The sequence below is a fragment of the Pelophylax lessonae genome, assembly GCF_965119305.1.
Source record: "Pelophylax lessonae genome assembly, chromosome: 13".
Taxonomy (NCBI): Eukaryota; Metazoa; Chordata; class Amphibia; order Anura; family Ranidae; genus Pelophylax; species Pelophylax lessonae.
Genome location: NC_138780.1, coordinates 137,116,230 through 137,131,436, shown reverse-complemented (window position 1 = coordinate 137,131,436; position 15,207 = coordinate 137,116,230). Strand labels below are relative to the sequence as shown.

General features: G+C 44.2%; 1 protein-coding gene across 1 annotated transcript in view; it reads left to right on the top strand.

Annotated features, from left to right (window-relative positions):
• Positions 1-12,315, top strand: part of HEATR4 (HEAT repeat containing 4) — a 54,788-nt gene extending 42,473 nt beyond the window's left edge. The window contains exons 15-17 of the mRNA XM_082274966.1: positions 1,247-1,418; positions 2,383-2,444; positions 12,153-12,315. Coding sequence (XP_082131092.1) covers positions 1,247-1,418; positions 2,383-2,444; positions 12,153-12,311 — 393 coding nt within the window. The 3' untranslated portion in view covers positions 12,312-12,315. The remainder of the gene's footprint in view (positions 1-1,246; positions 1,419-2,382; positions 2,445-12,152) is intronic.
• The last annotated feature ends 2,892 nt before the right edge of the window (positions 12,316-15,207 follow it).

The following is a 15,207-nucleotide window of genomic DNA, read 5'->3' as shown; positions in this document are numbered from 1 at the left end:
CTATGACTCATTAAACGTGACGGGAAAATCCAAAATCTTGAGTTGTAACCAGAACAGGAAGAAAGGTAAAATCTCCCAAAGGGGACACTCTCTAAGGAGGGATTTCCCCTTGGATAGAGTTTGTTTCTCTTCCTGTTGTTTGTACAGGACCTCATTAATGGGACAAAAATGGCAAAAATGTTAAAATACTTTTTACTACCAAACCATAATTTTTTTTCAGCGTTTTATCTTCTCACAATCTCAGATCTTTAAAATTATGTACACTATGTTTCTTCTGAAATTCTCCTATCCTATAGAGCAGTGGTAGTAATCCTACTAGTTAAGGGGACCTCAGCTGATAGTTATGACTAAGCGAATCTAACTTCGTGAAACACGTCAACTATGCTTGTCCCCTGTCTCTGATATCTTTGTACATGATGGATTTTTGGATTCTTCAATAAATAAATTTTATTCATCTTCAAGTCGGAGTGCAGTTTACTATTTCTAATCTACACGGACCTCAGCTGCAGCTCCTGATGTCCCCAGGGGCTGCACATATTATTCAGTATCTGTAGTGCTACAGAAGGTTTTTAGAGATTGGTAGTTGAAGGCTGGAAATAGGCTGCAGGAGACTGTTAAGCCTCGTACACACGCATCGATAGTTGGCCGTGAATTTTCGGCCAACGTCCGATCTGCCGATTTTCGGCTTGTTAGTATGATGCTTTCGACAACCGACTCCGACTTTTCGGCCGAATAAAATCTGGTGTGCAGGCTATAAAATTTTTGTTGGCCATCACCACAACGGCCGATTTTCCGTCAGTCAGTACAGATTTCGGCAGACAAAAATCTGATGAGCAAGACTGGGCATGCTCAGAGATGAAAAAACACACGGAAAGTAAACCATCACATGACATCACTTCTGAAGTAGATTTTTGTTGGCCCGAGAAAATTCGTGTGCAGTCTAGAGCACATTTCAACCAACGCAACAACACTGGACAAAAGTCGGCCGATAATCGTTGCGTGTGTACGAGGCTTTAGAGACTGGGAATATTTAATATGAGACTGCTACAGTATAATAGCCCCTTTAGAAATAAATGCTTCCCTATTGACTTGTGAAGGTCGAGGGCCAAACCAAAAGCACCAAAGGACCACAGGTTGGACACCCAGGCCTTGGAGCAACATAAATTATCATTCAAAAAGTATGTTTAGTACCAAATCTATTAGAACTTTCCATTAACAATCAGTTATTTGCTATTTGTTTTTACAGATGTCCAAGCTGTGCCAGAAAGAAGTGCTATTTCCTAAGATTCTGAAGTTGGACGAGGATTTGGAGGCAGGGCATCAAGAAATAGAACAGCTGTTGCGGAAGACTCCCGACTGGAGAAATAAAATAATGGAACCTTTGTTTTTCTGTGATCTTGTTGACAAAGCATTCTCAGGTACAGTCTTCTGAAGCACCTTTTCTAACCTGAATTAATTGGGTTTATGATAACCCCGACTATAAAATCCAATGTCATATATAAGCTGAAACATGTACGAATCATATCTACAGAGTTTCTTCACTGTAAAAGATATTCCTCTTCCTTCAGACCACTCCTGGAGAGCCAACAGTTAATTCCCTCCTCCCTTTACAAGCAAGAGCTTTGCCCTTACCCACTTTTGCTTAGAACCTCTCAGCAGATTAAAGATGTTCATATAAGGCTTGACAGTTGCAACTGAAGCATGGAGATGTAGCTACATAGTGGTTAATTGGGGGAAGGAGGTGAGGGATAAGGAAGGCTTCCTTGAAGGGGACTACATATATTCCTTTTTGCATTTAGTTTTCCAAACATTTAAAATATTTACCCTGGATTGTGGTGGGCTGCGTTGTGAAAGTATGTTTTTTCATCCATTCTGATACATTGACAGCCCAGAGGAATGTGCTGCCTTATCACAATACACATTAACACTTGACATTGTTACACAATGTACCAGGGCAGATAGGTGTGGAGCTCTTAGACATTTTTTCACCAAATTTACCCTCGCCTCTTGTTCTTGTTGGATTTCCTATCGCTTTCTGTTTCAGTGATAGTGATCACTGCCAGTACAAATAGAGGAGCTGAATCTTCCCAGTGGGGACACAGACTGCAGCAACAACCTAAATATACAAACAGCCAGCACACCGGCTTCCAATAGTGAATTAGCTGGTGTTCCATTAAAAAAAGACTGACATTAGATTTCAGACAAAAGTCTCCTTTATCAAGGTGATATACAGAACCTGACAGAGGGTTTAACCCATTACTACTTCATCTACAAATAAAACAATAAATATGTTTTGCCTTCACATACTCTTGGGTAGTATAAATGAATAAATATTATAAAGTATTTTCCTAAATATAGTTATTTTATTACTGTCATTTATAGGCAAAAGGTATTCATCAGCAACCTCTGGATTAGAGTTGATGAGTACAGATTCAGAACTACAGGTAAAGTTCAAAACATCTTTTTTTGATTTATATTCATTTGTTATGTAATTATCTGTGTGTAGTGCATTACAAGAAAAGTTCCTGTTACTGGTTTTGGGTGCATTATGGTACGCTGGCAGCCTGTTACCAATGAACAACATACTGCATGTTTAACATGCATGTGGTAACCCACTGCAATAGTATAAAGGGGCCCCTGGGCCAGTTGATCATTACTCGCTTGAAAAGCTAAGCTTGTTGTAGAAACCTCAGCATCTGAGACACTAACAGGAGTGTCCAATGTCTGGTTCTTTCCACCGGGCCCCTACAATGCTAATGTGTCATGTAGGGAGTCAGCAAATAGAACTACAGGACACAGAGGCTTCCAAAAGTCCCAAAAGTGTTGGATGCAGACTATTCTTCAGCAAACTTCAGCTCTTTAAAGGAGCAAAGATCAGTGGCATGGACAGCTCCAACCGTAGCAGAATGGAATAAGCAGCCAGGTATCACCTACATGGTAAAGGAAAAGGAATTGGCAGCACTCCAGGTTGAGTCAAAATCCAGATTTATTGACTGGACATCCAAATATGACAATCGTGACAAGGTAGACGCGTTTCACACACTGACTGTGTGCTTAATCATTATGCAGTCAGTGTGTGAAACGTGTCTACCTTGTCACGATTGTCATATTTGGATGTCCAGTCAATAAATCTGGATTTTTTTCAAATTCAACGTTTATTAAGGATAAGAATAAGAAAGGCATACATAAGCAATGAGAACAGTAAATCAAGATACATCCGAGCATCGAAAAAGCCTTAAAACAGAAAAACAGGAGTCATGGGGATGTAACAGTAAGCATTATAAGACGATACACAGTTATTATAAGTATCCGCAAGGTAACCGGTCCCAAGGGAGGAGCCCCACTCCCACCGGCATCTGTCAAATGGCCGGTATACAGGAGCGAGGAGAGCATCCCCCGAAACCCGTCACTCCAGCAGAACCCAGAGAAAAATCATGTCACGTATGCCGTGAGGGAATGAGAAAGATTTTAGGAGAAGGCATGGATAGCAGGAAGGAATAGAATCAGGAAGAAACACATAAGAAAGAAAGATAGAGGAAGAGGGGGAGAAGGTAAAAAAGAAAAAAAGGGGGGGGGGGGGAGAGGTGAGAGAGGAGGGAAATGGTGCACCGGAGGGGAGAGGTCCGCCCACAGCAAGCAGGTCATTCAGGCAACAAGATCCCTATATGCCTCAGAGGCACTGAATTCATGCCAGTAAAACCAGCGTTTAAGAAACTGATCTCTGGTACCACGTTCGGCCGCTGTCAAGTCTTCCATTTCATTAATGAACGCTACTTTACGTAGCCACATCGCAACCGTAGGAGGTTGGGACTGCTTCCAAAGCAGGGGAATGCAGCTCTTGGCGGCCGTAAGTAGGATTGGCAGGATCGATTTCCGATAGGATGTTCTCGAGTGGCCGTGATGGTGTAAGAGGAAGAGAGCCGGATGCAGAGTTAGGGTATGATCCGTAAATGTTTGAGCGATGCGGAGGACCTCTTGCCAGAAGGGTTGTAGTCCACTACAGGACCAGAAAATGTGGAGGAGAGAGCCTACCTCTTTTCCACAACGCCAGCACAGATCCGGGCAGTCAGGAAACATCCTGCGGAGCTTAACCGGGGTGTAGTACCACCTGGTCAGAAGTTTATATCCCACCTCCTGGTATTTAGAGCACGTGGAGGTTTTGTATGCAAAGAAAAACAGACGTTCAACCTGATGATCCGAAAAGGAAACACCCAGGTCGCGTTCCCATAGAGAGATAAACGAGGGCCTGAAAGAAGGTTCAGGCAACGTCAGGAGGCGGTACAGCAGAGAGATCGCGTGACGTACTGGGGGGGTGGTAGTGCACAATTCCTCAAAGGGCGTGAGGCGTCGAGTATAGGAGGTCGCCGGCGGCAGCGATTCGAGAAAGTGGGCGAGCTGAATCTTCTGCCAAAACGACAGAACTGCGAAGGAACTGTGAGAGAGGAGGGACTGTCGAGATAACCAGCGACCACCGGCGAGGAAGTGCCTGGCCTGGTGGAGACCCTGGGTTCTCAATGCGCGGAAGGCTGGGTCCTGCAGGCCGGGCGCAAATTCTGGGTTCCCTAAAACCGGGAACAAAGGGGAAGGCAAGGTCAAGAGTCGACCATCTCTGCACAGCCGGCGTCCCAGCTGTAACGTAGCCCCTACAGTCGGGTGATCCATGACCTCCTTCGCGAGGGGAAATGTCCCCCAGAAAAGAGACTCCAGGGGCGAACCTGCGACCACCCGTTCGATCCGCACCCATTGTTTCAGAGGGCCATGTAGATGCCAGTCTAGGACTCTAGCTAAGTGGCATGCCGAAGAGTACATGGCCGCATCTGGAAAGGCCATGCCGCCACTGAGCTTGGGCATGCGAAGGAGCCTCAACGCCAGGCGAGGGGGGCCCCGAATCCAGAGGAACCTACGGAAGACACCATTAATCGTTCGGAGGAAGGATAACGGAACAGCGATCGGGAGGGCCTGGAGCACGTAAAGCAAGCGGGGCATGACATTCATTTTTAGAATGTTGCACCTCCCAAACCAGGAGAACAGGCCCTTCTGCCAATCCTCCAAGTCCCTCCGGATACGGGTGAGAAGGGGAGGGAAGTTACAAATAAATCTGGATTTTGACTCAACCTGGAGTGCTGCCAATTCCTTTTCCTTTATCAAGTTTCCACGGAGGCCAGCCGGGGCATGCACCGGTGTGAGTCATCAGGCAATTACACCACCTTGAGAAGTGAGTTCTTGTCTCTTCAATCACCTACATGGTGCCTCTACAATCCATGGAGAAGACTCCTGCACTTGAAGATGTGTCACTCACAGTGCAGTATAAATTATTGCAAACCAATATTGTCACATATTAAAACACATGCAGTGGAAAGGCACAGATTGATGGAATTCAGAGAATATACCCTTGCACTTATTTTTGGTATCAGGACACACACTGGAAGATCTGATTGGTGATTAACTGCTTTGGTGGTGATGGTGAGCACAGATTCAGAACCACTCATTTCATTTGCTGTTTGCACGCGAAGAGACTTGCATTTAATTTATTATTTACATGATTGCCTTATTTTTTATTTTTTTGTCAATAAAAGGTTTATTGATAATATTTGAAACACAATTAACAAATATAGTGTTTTCACTTAATTATGTAATGTATATCAAATTAGGCAGAATGATACATAGTGAATGTTGCAGATTCTGTTATCTTGTTATGTAGCAACTAGAAACTGTGATATCAATATGTTAAAACATGTGTGTCTTAGAACATCAGTCGGTTATAGCCTTTAAGTAAGGATAAAAAAGAAAAAGAAAACAAGGAGAGAAAAGGTAAGTTAAAGTAGAGAGGGAATGGAGTAGAGAACTAGACTCAGCTTTAGGGAGTATGGGCAACAGCCGTCTCAGGGTAGAGAGTAGGTCCGACTCTTCATAAGATCTGAGAATTTTTCAGATGATTTAAACATGATTGACTTATTATTTTGCTAATATATGAAGATTGGAGTATAACTGTATGAGGATTTGCACAATGGGTCACTTGGCACTTCATTTTCATTGATTATATATTTTAGTGTATTTATTTTATGCACATTGGTATTGATAGCATATAATATTAAGATTGGCACTGCAATTAAATTCAGCATTTTATTAGGTTTTGCTTATTTCAATCACCTTTTGCTAGCTGCCAGCACATAATAACTAGTGCAGACTTAATTGTTTTCTACTTTTCTTTTTATAGCTGAAGCTACATACAGTTTATACAGCGGGCCCATGTACAATGCCTTGAAAAATTATTCATACCCATTGAAATTTTCTAAATTTTGTCATGTTAAAACCAAAAACATAAATGTATTTTTTTGGGTATTTATGTGATAGACCAAAACAAAATGGCACATAATTGTGAAGTGGAAGGAAAATGATAAATGGTTTTCAAATTAAAAAATAAATATCTGATAAGTGTGATGTGCATTTGTATTCAGCCCCTGAGTCAATACTTTTTAGAAGCACCTTTCACTGCAATTACAGCTGCAAGTCTTTTTGGGTATGTCTCTACCAGCTTTGCACATCTAGAGAGTGACATTTTTGCTCATTCTTCTTTGCAAAATAGCTCAAGCTCTTTTAGATTGGATGGAGAGTTTCTGTGAATAGCAACTTTCAAGTCTTGCCACAGATTCTTAATTGGATTTAGGTCTTGACTTTGACTGGGCCATTCTAACACATGAATATGCTTTGATGTAAACCATTCCATTGTAGCTCTGGCTGTATGTTTAGGGTCGTTGTCCTGCTGGAAGGTGAACCTCCGCCCCAGTCTCAAGTCTTTTTCAGACTGTAACAGGTTTTCTTCTAAGATTGCTTTGTAATTGTCTCCATCCATCTTTCCATTACCTCTGACCAGCTTCCCTGTCCCTGCTGAAGAAAAGAATTCCCACAACTTGATGCTGCCACCATCTTGTTTCACAGTGGGGATGATGTGTTCAGGGTGATGTGCAGTGTTAGTTTTCCGCCACACGTTTTGGTTTTAGGCCAAAAAGTTAAATTTTGGTTTCATTTGACCAGAGCACCATTTATCATTTTACTTCCTCTTCACAACTGTATGCCACTTGTTGGTCTATCACATAAAATCCCAATAAAATACATTTACGTTTTTGGTTGTAACATGACAAAATGTTGAAAATTTTAAGGGGTATAAACACTATTTCCAGGCACTGCATTAGTGAAGGGAATAAATGGATTTTTGTAAAATCTTACCGTAAAATCCTTTTCTCTTAAGCTCATTGACAGACGTAGTCCTCGTTGATTCATAACAACTCGGGTTATGCTGCCCTCTACAGGAGTAGGACTAGACAGGAAAGAAAACATTCTGGCCACACCTTAGGGGCAGTCCCAGAGGGTATATCCTCTCTCTCTCTGCTACAGCAAATCAGTTATGTCACAAAGCAGTGTTTAGAGAATTTAACCCAACCCAACTCAAAACAGAGGGGCGGGTACTACGTCTGTCAATGAGCTTAAGAGAAAAGGATTTTACGGTAAGATTTTACAAAAATCAATTTTTCTCTGTCGCTCATTGACAGACGTAGTCCTCGTTGATTCATAACAACTCGGGACGTCCCAAAGCAGTACCACAAATGAGGGGTGGGAAAATGGAAATCAAATCCAATCTAGAAGGCCCAACCGGTGCCAACCAGAAGTTTTCAATGCTCATCAAAGATGAGACTCAACAGAAAATTCCAACAGAAAAAAAACCCTCGAGGTAGACCACCGGTCTCCTCAAATTGCGGCCTGCACAACCTTGCGGCCAAATGAGGCATCCGCCGATGCCATCACATCAATCTTATAAAATTTTGTAAAGGTATGTACCGACGACCAGGTGGCCGCCTTACATACCTGGACCACTGACGCCTGATGGCGGAAGGCCCAGGAAGTACTGAGCGCTCGAGTGGAGTGCGCCTTAACAGGGAACGTAGGATTCCGACCCTTAATAGAATAAGCCTGTACCACCGTCTGTCTAATCCATTTGGAGATAGTCGCGGCAGATGCAGGCAACCCCTTTCTAGGGCCATCCGTGATCACAAAAAGTGAATCCGTCTTACGGAACGATTCCGTAGCCTTCAGGTATACCCTGATTGCCCGAACCACATCAAAGGAATGCAACGCATGTTCCCGATGATGATTGGGCTGAGGACACAAGGAAGGTAATACAATATCTTCATTCAGATGAAAGTCTGAAACCACCTTTGGAAGAGAGGATGGCTTAGGATGAAGAACTACCTTATCCCTATGAATCACTAAATATGGGGACTGGCATGACAATGCAGCCAGTTCTGACACCCTGCGTGCAGAAGTGATAGCCACCAAGAAGGCCACCTTCTGGGATAAAGTAAGCAAAGGAATCTCCCTGATGTTTTCAAAGGGAGGTTTCTGCAGAACCGACAAAACCAAATTAAGATCCCAGGGCGGTAAGGGCGCGCGGACTGGTGGAGCCAGGTGCCGCACCCCCTGGATGAAATTCCGCACCAAGGACTTAGTAGCCAAAGGCTTCTGAAAGAAGATTGCTAATGCTGAAACCTAACCCTTGATGGTGCTCAAGGCTAGTTTCTGCTCAACCCCCTTTTGCAGAAAGGCCAATATTCGGGTCACCGAATAGGTACGTGGAGGAAATCCTAAAGATTCGCACCACGCGATATACGTCTTCCATGTGCGATAATAGACCTTGCTGGAAGTCGCTTTCCTTGCCTTAATTAGCGTAGGAATAACAGAAGCTGACAACCCTCTGTCCTTCAGTACCTGGGTCTCAATGGCCAGGCCATTAAACCCAGCGACTGTAAAGCACAATGGAAGATCGGTCCTTGAGACCGCAGACACTCCCTGAGAAGAAGTTCCCAAGGAGCGTTCGCGACCAGCATGTCTAAGTCGGCCAGACCGGCTTGACGAGGCCAGCCTAGAATTTCCAGGACAACTGGAGCTGACTGGATCCGAACCAGGCTGCCCTAGAGCTATCTGGCCCCGGCAATCCGACAAAGTCTGATCGTTCTCTGTTCCCACACATTTATCAGACACCTGATTCCTATCAGGAGTGGTGATTTCTCCTGGTTGAACATTAGGGACCGAAGTCACCCGGCTAGAGGCTCCTTGGTCTGTCTGTTCAAACGGATCCGATTCTTGTGGGGAACTGAGGCTAATCTTTGGAAAAGGTAAAGAAAATGATCTGTTCAGGGAACGGTAACTACCGCTTCCTGTAGTACTTAAATGTTGGAAGGGAAGAATCGTACCGGTAGCAGTGGTCGATGCTCGATCTAATGCTCTGAATACCAGTGAAGACGTCCCCCCACCCTCAAGCCGGGTGGGGGCGCACCTTCAGGCTGTGTAATCCTTTGCTTCAGGTTTGGCTGAGTCGTCTTTTGTTTGTCCGACCAGCCCTTCTTGAACCCTCCTAGAGGAGTTTTGCCCTTCCCGCTTGCTCCAGCAGAGCGAACAAACCCTTTATGGGCGGTAAAGAAAGGTCCCCGCTTGTTACGAGGTCCTTTAGCTTTAGCAGCCTGTGGCAAAAAAGTGCTTTTGCCCCCAGTGGCATCCTTAATGATCTCATCTAGGGTGGCCCCAAATAGGCGATTCCCCTGAAAGGGGAGATTCGCCAAGGTCTTTTTGGAACCTAGGTCCGCTGACCAGCATTTTAACCACAGCACACGTCTGAGGATTACCGCTGACATAGATGCATGCCCTAATAGGGGGGTAGCATCCAAGGCTGCGTCACAGACAAACTGTAGTCCTTGTATAATCTGTTCCATCAAATCAGATGTTGCCTGGGGGATATCTTTCCCCTTCAGGTCCTGGCGCACCAATCTCGCCCATTCTGTTAATGTCTGAGAAACTAGACCAATGACAATTACTGGTCTAAAGGCTGACCCTATCAGGGAAAAGATAGTGCGGGACTCCGCTTCTACCTTCCGATCCACCGAATCCTTAAAGGACGAAGCGTCCTCCACTGGAATAACCGTGGCTTTATTCAGTCTGGAAATAGGTGGATCCACCACTGGTGGTACCGTCCATTTCTTAATGAGGGATTCCTCAAGCGGATAGCGTCTAGCAATGCGCTTGGAAATAGTAAAAGGTACGCTTAGAATGCTCCCATTCCTCTTTAATCTTATTACCAAAACACTTGGGTAAAGGAAAAACCTTCACCGTCTTGGTGGGTTTGCTAGTACCAAAGGGAATCTCTATTTCAGTTGCCTCTGCCGGTAAAACCTCAGGTCTTAAGGTTTCCCGAACCGCCACAACTAGTGCGTCCACCAATGCTTCTTCCTGAATTATGGCGGAAGCATGAACGTCCTCCTCACTGTCTGAGGGAACTTTACCTGAGACAACAGCCCCTGCAGAGGGACCTGCAGCTGCAATGACTATCTCAGAATCTGAATCTGAAGTATCAGATGATATAGGGGTAGGCGGGGGTCGCTTTCTTGACAGGCCATCTCCACCCGAGCCACCAAAGACTCCAAAACTGCTGTAAATGCATCCATACTCTGTGCACTGGCGGGTCCCGCGGCCCCCTCGAGGGAAACAGGTGGGGGTACCTGTGTGGCCGGGTCCATGATAATTCTAGATACTACCCGGAAAAAATCAATTTGCCAAAAAATAAAATTTTTTTTTTCAGACCCCCAGCGCCACAAAGCCCCTCAGTGTTACCTGCTTAGGGACCCCTACAGAGCGAGAGAGAGAGATAGACCCCAAGGCTCACCACTTGATGCTCAGAGTTTCAAATGAAACTTGTCTCAGCGCTGTCTAGAACAGACAGGAAGTCTTTTGGCTGGCTTCCCGGGAAAAAAGGAGGCGGCTCCGCCCCTCTGTACGCCTTCCGGCGCCTCCCCTAGCTCCACGAGGTGTTTGGGTCACCTCAAACATGGCCTCCCCCATGCTGGAGACACGAGGCTACGCCAAAATGGCGGCCTTGTGCGATCTACCAGACAATGGCGGCGGCCTGTACAGAATAACGGCATGTTTGCGGGAGTATCTCGTCCTCACAAACCTTCACCCTCATGGTGATCAGCGTGGCCGGCGGTACCGGACCCTGGCGGGCCGTATGCGGTCTGTGGCCGTCGGGAGGCATCTGCTTAGCTGGAGGAATATGATCTGGAATGCAGTATACATGTATAGACATCGCCCTGTGGCTTCTGACAGGTAGGATACCTTATACTATCACAATAATGTTCTAATACTGCCACTGACTACAATCATTTAAACATTTTTGCAATTAGATTGTCAGCTCCCAAACCAAGCCTCCTGGTTTCTTGTTCACAAAAATCACACTCCAATAGGGGGATCTGTGACATGTTCTAGGATAGAGGGGAGACCCATCCTTACCATTACAGAGAGGGGCCCGCGTTCACCGGAACCAGGTGGGCGCCAACTCCTGACAGTACCCCTCTCCACCGGGGTGGGAGGGCTGTCGACCAATACGGACGCCGTGACTCATGGTCATTGGCGTTTAAGTGAGACGTTCAACTTGCAGGGTCAGTCCCCGTCCAGTGGGACTATGTCGCGGCCGACCCAGCGCGGAGCTATGGCCTGCACGCGCTCGTAGGCTGAACTGGGGTGACCACTGGATCTCAACATCCAGCCCGTCGCCCAGTTCCAGCTTTCTTGCTTGAAGATCTCACAGGAACACTGGAGAAAAAAAGCTGTCTAAAAAATCTTGCATCTAGGCCCTTACTCCTAACTAGACAGAAAAAAACTGATTTGCTGTAGCAGAGAGAGAGAGGATATACCCTCTGGGACTGCCCCTAAGGTGTGGCCAGAATGTTTTCTTTCCTGTCTAGTCCTACTCCTGTAGAGGGCAGCATAACCCGAGTTGTTATGAATCAACAAGGACTACGTCTGTCAATGAGCGACAGAGAAAGTTCATTTGGACCAGATTGGTTTTTAAAGTAATTTAAAGTTAAGAGAAATCTAGAGTCAGGCTTAACACAATTTCCCTGACAGCATCAGCAGCTACTGACCGATTACATGCTACCTGGAATTTTTCTTTCAATATGTAGATAGAAACTATGATTTTTGAATTTACAAGAAAATTGTAGTAGGACTTTCAAAATTACAACTACTATTTTTTTTTGTTTTACTTATGCCCAGAGTTTCTATTTGTTTTTCTGTGTCTGTTTCTAAAAAAGTAATCTTATTTTCAGGCACGAATGGAAAATGATTCAAGATCAATATCTCATCAAAGTGTGAATTCACGGTCAAACATGTCCGAATCATCCAGTGCTGCAGTAGAAAAGATACGACACAGGAATGATTCAGCCCAAGCGGAGAGTAACCCAGAGAATGAATACACTGCTCTCTAAGTCCCTAAAACGAGTGACACAGACACATCAGCACTGTAAAAGAAACATATTTAGCTTCCTCATAAATCATCATTGCTTTAAAAGTCAAATTTGACTGTCAGTTTAAATTAGCTAAATAGAATCCAGATGCGTCAAAGCAAAAGGTGTGTGTTAAGCTGGCCATACATGAAATCGAAATTCATCCGATTCAGCAGGAACCAGCCCAAATTTCAATCCATGTAGGGACATTCCGGTTCATCAGAAGTTGATCCATTAGCCAACTTTTCATGAATGGGCTTTTTGATATAGCCTTGCTCACTCGTGACACAGTGACGAGGATTTTCCCATCTACCCCAAATGTGCGGATCAGGAAATCAATTCTGTTTGTTGGAAAAACAAAAACAAAAAACATAACATACATAAAAATAAATGCACATCTTTTTGCAGGTAAACAAAAATGTGTATATTTTTTTTACTTGGAGTCTGGAAAGCATTGCAAGGACTCCTGCAGACTTGTCAGTGCAGGCAGATACACACTGACAGGAAGAATGAATGAACTACCAGAGTGCTCAACAGTGCCATGGTAGATCATGTCTGTTGGTACTTGTACTTTCCCATTCACAGAACTCTGTTTTTTTTTTTTAAAGTGATTATTAAAAAAAAAAAAAAAAAAAAGACAGACTTTACAAAAAGGTTCTACTTACCACTTACCTGCTCTGTGCAGTTGGTTTTGCACAGAGCAGTCCAGATCCTCCTCTTCTCGGGTCCCTCCTCGCTGCTCCTAGCCCCTCCCTCCTCTCGAGTGCCCCCACAGCAAGCAGCTTGTTATGGGGGCACCTGAGCCAAGCTGCAGCTCCTTGTTTCCATTCAGATTCGAAGCTGTGATTCGGCCCTGCCCCCTCTCTCTCCTGATTGTCTTCATGATGTTGATTGACAGCTACGGGAGCCAATGGCCCAGTGGCTGTGTCTCAGCCAATTAGGAGGGACTCGTGGACATCGATGGGGCTCAGGTAAGTATTAAGGGGTGCTGGGGAGGCTGCTAAATACAGAAGGCTTTTGATCTTAATGCAAAGAATGTATTAAGATGAAAAAACCTTCTGCCCTTACAACTCCTTTAAATAGCAAAAGCAAGCAGGGGGGAGTGAGGAGCAGGCAACAGCTGCAGGAGTGGAAATATGTTACATATTCCACCCTAAAAATGAGTGGAACATGTAACATGTTCCCAAAAAATGAACTTATCCTTTAGGGCCCCTTTCACACTTATCCTGCGACTTGGGACTGCAAAGTACCATTACAAGTTGCACCCCATGATTTCCAATGAGTACTGTTCATCTGTGCGACTTGAGGTCCCAGCGACTTCAAAGTAGTCCCTACACTGCTTTGGTCTCACTTTGAAGCGACTTGAGGTCCATAGACCTCAAGATTACACAGGCACTGCTTTAAGTCCAGTCAAAGTCGCGGCAAAAAATTGCAGCAAAGTTCAAGTGTGAAAGGGGCCTAAGACTTTCCAAACCTTTGGCTTTGATGAACCTGGAATGTATTTAGGCGAGTTAGACCTAAATTGTATTTTGGCTTTAAAATTGCATATTAATCTGTGAGGGCAGTTATATAGGAGCTACCATAGTGGATTTTGTTATAGGATTTACATCTTATCATAATTATATTGTGATTTATCAACCTTGGACAAGCATGTAGCAAGTAAAGCTTTAATTCCTGTTCTGTATACTTTGTGCAGAACAGCAATACATATGGCAGGGAAGCAAAGATGAGGATAAAGGCCCAGGAACATGCAGTTTAAAACAAAATGGGTTATGGCAGTGCCCATATTTCTATCCCTACAGGTTTCCTCTAAGTCCATCTTTATCAAAAGTGTCCCTGAACAACTGAACTTCAGGCAATAAAACAAATTACAATTATGTATTTGTAAAAAAATGATATTAATCCTGGGTTCACACTAAATGCGGTGCGAACTCACAGCAAATTCGGCAGCGCATCTAAATCGCAACCCGTCCATGCGAACCGATTGTGGAGTGTATTTTAGGGTAACGACGGCCCACAATTGGTTTGCGAAACGCAGAGAGATTTGCAGAATAAGATTGCATGCGTGTGAACACCCATGCAATCCGATTTTGCTGCAGACAAAAAAAAGGGTCCTGCACCAGTTTGGTGCGAAAGTGGTGCGATTTGAGCCATAAAAATCCATGTCAAATCACACCCCAGAGACACACATGTAAATGTAATTCGCGCAGGAATTTGCTGCAATTCCTGTGTGAATTACATGCGGTGTCTCACACCGCAGCAGTGTAAACCTGGGCTAAATTTATTGTCTTGTTGTCAGGCATCCTCTGATTCCCTAACCAACAGAACTCAGCCTAGGAGAGGGAGTGGCAGCTTTACGAACCAATAAAGCTCTGGTGGCGCTGACAGGGGCACCCACAGCTCCAATTTCATGCACTTCAGCAGCAATCAGTCAAAATGTAAGCGTAATGAACAAATATGGCTGCACCCATGTACATACCAAATTACTAGATTAAATAAAGAATGGAAAAGAAATGCATGCCCAAACACATGAATGCATAATGATAACATCAATCATATCAAGCTGATCTTGTTTACATGCATATCTAAAAGTCACTGAAAACCCTGTACATTCTCTTGAAAGATAATGGTATATGAGTACCAACTATGAGCCAGTCTAAAGTTAGAAAGGGCCACTGACCTGCTATTTTCAATTGGGAAAAGTCAACAATTTGTAATAAATGAATGAAATTGGTGTCTAGATGATGGCAATAATACAACACAATATTGTCATATTTTGATGTTTTTTGTTAGTCTAACTCTTGCAATTTCCGGATAACCTAAAACTAAAGAAAATACAAAACCAAAAAAAAAAGTCTCTGAGTTATTAGCAAAGTTT